This window comes from Nannospalax galili, unplaced genomic scaffold (genome assembly GCF_000622305.1).
Source record: "Nannospalax galili isolate Female #2095 unplaced genomic scaffold, S.galili_v1.0 scaffold1083, whole genome shotgun sequence".
Taxonomy (NCBI): Eukaryota; Metazoa; Chordata; class Mammalia; order Rodentia; family Spalacidae; genus Nannospalax; species Nannospalax galili.
In genome coordinates this window covers 1,508,391-1,511,694 of record NW_008350331.1, presented here as the reverse complement: position 1 = coordinate 1,511,694, position 3,304 = coordinate 1,508,391, and the positions used below count along the sequence as shown (strand labels likewise).

The window sequence follows — 3,304 nt, the reverse complement described above, 5'->3', positions numbered from 1 at the left end:
CTCCCCCTCCCCGCCCCGGGCCCCCCTGCACCTCCCCGATCCCCTTTGTTGCGGTGAGCCAGGTTCCCCGAAGGTACCCGGCGCTGCAGCCCCTGCGCCCGGAGCACGCGTGCGGGACCCCCCCGGCAGCCCAGGGGGAGCAGCGGAGGCCGGAGTGGAGGGGGCTTGCAGGTCACCGGTGCCCCGGTTCACATCCCTTGGGGGTCCCCCACTCCCAGTGCACGACTCCCTCCCCCACCCCCTTCTCCATCCGGGGCGTGACCCCTTCCTACGCCCGAGAAAGAGGAAGCTTCGAGTTGCAGCGGAGGGGAGAGTGGGGGTAGGGAAAAGTGCAGGAAAAGAAGTGGGGGGGGGCGCCAAAAGTTTTGGAGTGTTGGATGTGGTTCTCAAACACCGACTCCCCACTGCCCCGCGCGCCTGCCTGGGTCCCCCTGTCTTCCCCACCGCGGCCCGGCAGCACCCTAAGTCTCTAACAATGAGCCCACGCCGGAGGGACAGCCATCAGGCCCCACGGTGCTCTCGGCCTGGCGCGCTCCCCGCGGCCGGCCCCGCCACCCCGCGCCGGGGACCCCCACCTCCCACCGGGGGCTGGGGGCGCAGCTGGAGGGAGGTATTACCGGAGGGCCGCCGCCGCCGCCGCGTCCCGGCGCTGGTGGCTGCTGCAGCCCGGCTCTGCTGGAGGGTCCGTGCGGCGTGGTGTAGAGGAGGCTGCCGGCGGCCGGCTCCGCGCCGGCGACACTGGGCAGCAGGGGGCCGGCGGCCAGGGCGCCGCCGTGGAGGGAGGTGGCACAGGACGTGGTGGAGGGGTTCGTGGTGAGGATCTGGATGTACGCGCCCGGGGCGGCGGCAGCGGCGGCGGCGAAGCCGGGACTGGCTAGCAGTGCCCTTTTGTCCATGGAGGCTGCGGCGGCGGCGGCGGCGACGACAGCCGCCCCCTCCCCACCCCCGGCGGTCACCAGGTAGTGGTCCAGGGCGGGCGGGATCCCCTTTCTCATCTCGCGCTCCTGCCGGTTTGTTAGTGTTAAGATATATGAACGTATTGCTTTCAATCTCTTTATTATTTGCAGCCGGAGTTTCCAAGTCTCTCCTTCTCGCCTCCCCGCCCGGCGCTTCCGAGCCCTCTCTCTCTTTTTTTCTTTTTATTTTTTCCGCACCGCACGGGCTCCGGGGGCCAAAAATAATCGGGGGTCTGGAGAGAGGAGGGTCCCGGCCGCACGGATATCTGGCCCCGAGAGGGGATGGAGGCGGCGGGGGCGGCCGATGCAATGGATTGCGAGGCGGCGGCGGCAGCCCGGGTGCTGCGGCCGGCTGCTGAAAAATGGCTCCAGGAAGCTGCTGCTGACAATGAATGAAGGGATACGGTTTACGCGCCAAGGTCCTCCCGCGAAACTCAGATTTCCCGCCGGCTTTTCAAACCATATTTGCATATCCCCGCCCCTCGACCCGCCGAGCCCCGTTCCCACAGCCCATTGGGTCCCCGTCGCTGGGCCTCGGCGCCAATCGTGGAGCGAGAGCACAGCTGCCTGGTCCCCGTTGGGCGCCGTGCATCACGGTTACCGGGGTGACCCGGGCCCCTATTTGCATAGCCCAGCCTGATTGGCTGGAGGCAGAGCCGGGTCCTGGAGGGGCGGGGCAAGTCCCTACTCTCCCACGGAAGGCCACGCCCAGGACAGGCCCCGCCCTCTGCCGCCCTGGGCAGGGACTCTGTCCCGCAGACTCAGTGCGGACCTCGTCTAGAGCGCAAGTTTCGCTTTTGGACACTGTCAAGGTGACCAGGAGACACTTTCGGGGTCTCCATTTCCTTTCACCAGTCGGGATCCCGTAGGAAGAACTGCCAGAGAGTCTCCCACGTACGTGTTAAGGGCACGTTGGACCCGGAGGACCCGGCCTGGCAGGTGGAAAACCGAGCCCTTTAAATCGTGGGCCGCTTCCTTCCTGAAATCCAACCAATGGCGTGAGAGCTGATCCGGAGGCCCGGGCTGACAGACAGAAGCAAGTGGGCCGCCGGAACCGTGGGGGTAGGACTGCTGACGCGACGGCAGGCACCCTTTACTTCACATTCCAGATCATTCCCGGGAGCGTCATCATTAGCCCGGGTTGGGTTTAAGTAAAAATTAACTCTTTTTGTTAAGTGAACTCTTAGAGGTTTGAGTCCAGCAGACGCCGCCTGGCCCAGAAACACCCAGGACAGTTAATCGTGGCTAACCTAGAACTGATCTGCGGGTTTCTAATCCGCCACGCAGTAATCCGAAGTGCAGGCTTTTATGATGACGTGGGACTCCTGGTGAAAGCTGCCTGCCCTCGGAGGCACCCTGCTTTTAACACCCCTCAGACTCCAGGAAGTTCTCTAACGACAGCAAACAGGACACATATTCTCTACGCATTTTAAAAGAGAAAATAAAAGTGTATATGTAAGTCAGAAATTATCATGAGAAAAATATGAAGTGGTTGTCAACTTGACTTCTGAATTGGGGCACGTACACAAAGCCCTTTTAATGGATCAGTAAGTAAAGTGCTTGCCTGCTCATGCGAGAGGACCGAAGTTCGATCCCTGAAAACAAATAAATAAAAAATAATTAAATAAAAAGAGAAAGATCGAACTTGAACTGACCCATGTTGTGAGACCTCCTATAGGACTTGAACATGTCAGTTTGGGTAAATTATTAATAAAATAATAGGATGATGGGCTCAGTGTAGACATGAGAGTGTATACCGGTAATTCCAGACTGGGGAGGTGGAGACCTGAGGATCCTGTATTCTGCCGGCCCACCAGTCTAGCCAATCTGTGATCTCCAGGTTCAATAAGAGATCTGTCTCAAAAAATAAGAGTGCTGAGAGATGGCTCAGTGGTTAAGAACACTGGCTGTTCTGCCAGAGGACCGGAGTTTGATTCCCAGCACTCAAGTGGCCACTAACAACTGCCTGTAACTCCAGTTCCGGGGGATCCACACTCTCTTCTGGCCTCTGCAGGCACTGCACTGCACATGATGCACTTACATACATGCATACAAAACATTTACATGCACAAAATAAAATTAATAAATAAAATATTAAAAAATAATGTTAGAGATTGAATGAAGAAGACATCACAGAGGTGAAGACCTTTGGTCTGCACATGTACGGGCACACAAGAGCACATGCATTCACACCTGCACACGAGCACATGCACTCACACACGCACACACACAAAAAGAAGATTGTGTCTTTCAGAAGGAGCAGGAACAGAGACCCTCAAGAACGTGAGGGAAGATGTAGGTTTAGAAACCAGGTCTTTATTTAGTTCTGGGAACTGTGCAAAACAGCT

At 58.4% G+C, this 3,304-nt stretch overlaps 1 protein-coding gene across 2 annotated transcripts in view; it reads right to left on the bottom strand.

Annotated features, from left to right (window-relative positions):
• Nucleotides 1-1,392, bottom strand: part of E2f3 (E2F transcription factor 3) — a 91,756-nt gene extending 90,364 nt beyond the window's left edge. Inside the window, exon 1 of one of the 2 annotated variants that reach the window (XM_008847585.3) lies at nucleotides 618-1,392. In XM_008847585.3, coding sequence (XP_008845807.1) covers nucleotides 618-995 — 378 coding nt within the window. In that variant the 5' untranslated portion in view covers nucleotides 996-1,392. The remainder of the gene's footprint in view (nucleotides 1-617) is intronic. The other variant, XM_029570657.1, reaches the window with a different exon arrangement.
• Nucleotides 1,393-3,304: the final 1,912 nt, after the last annotated feature.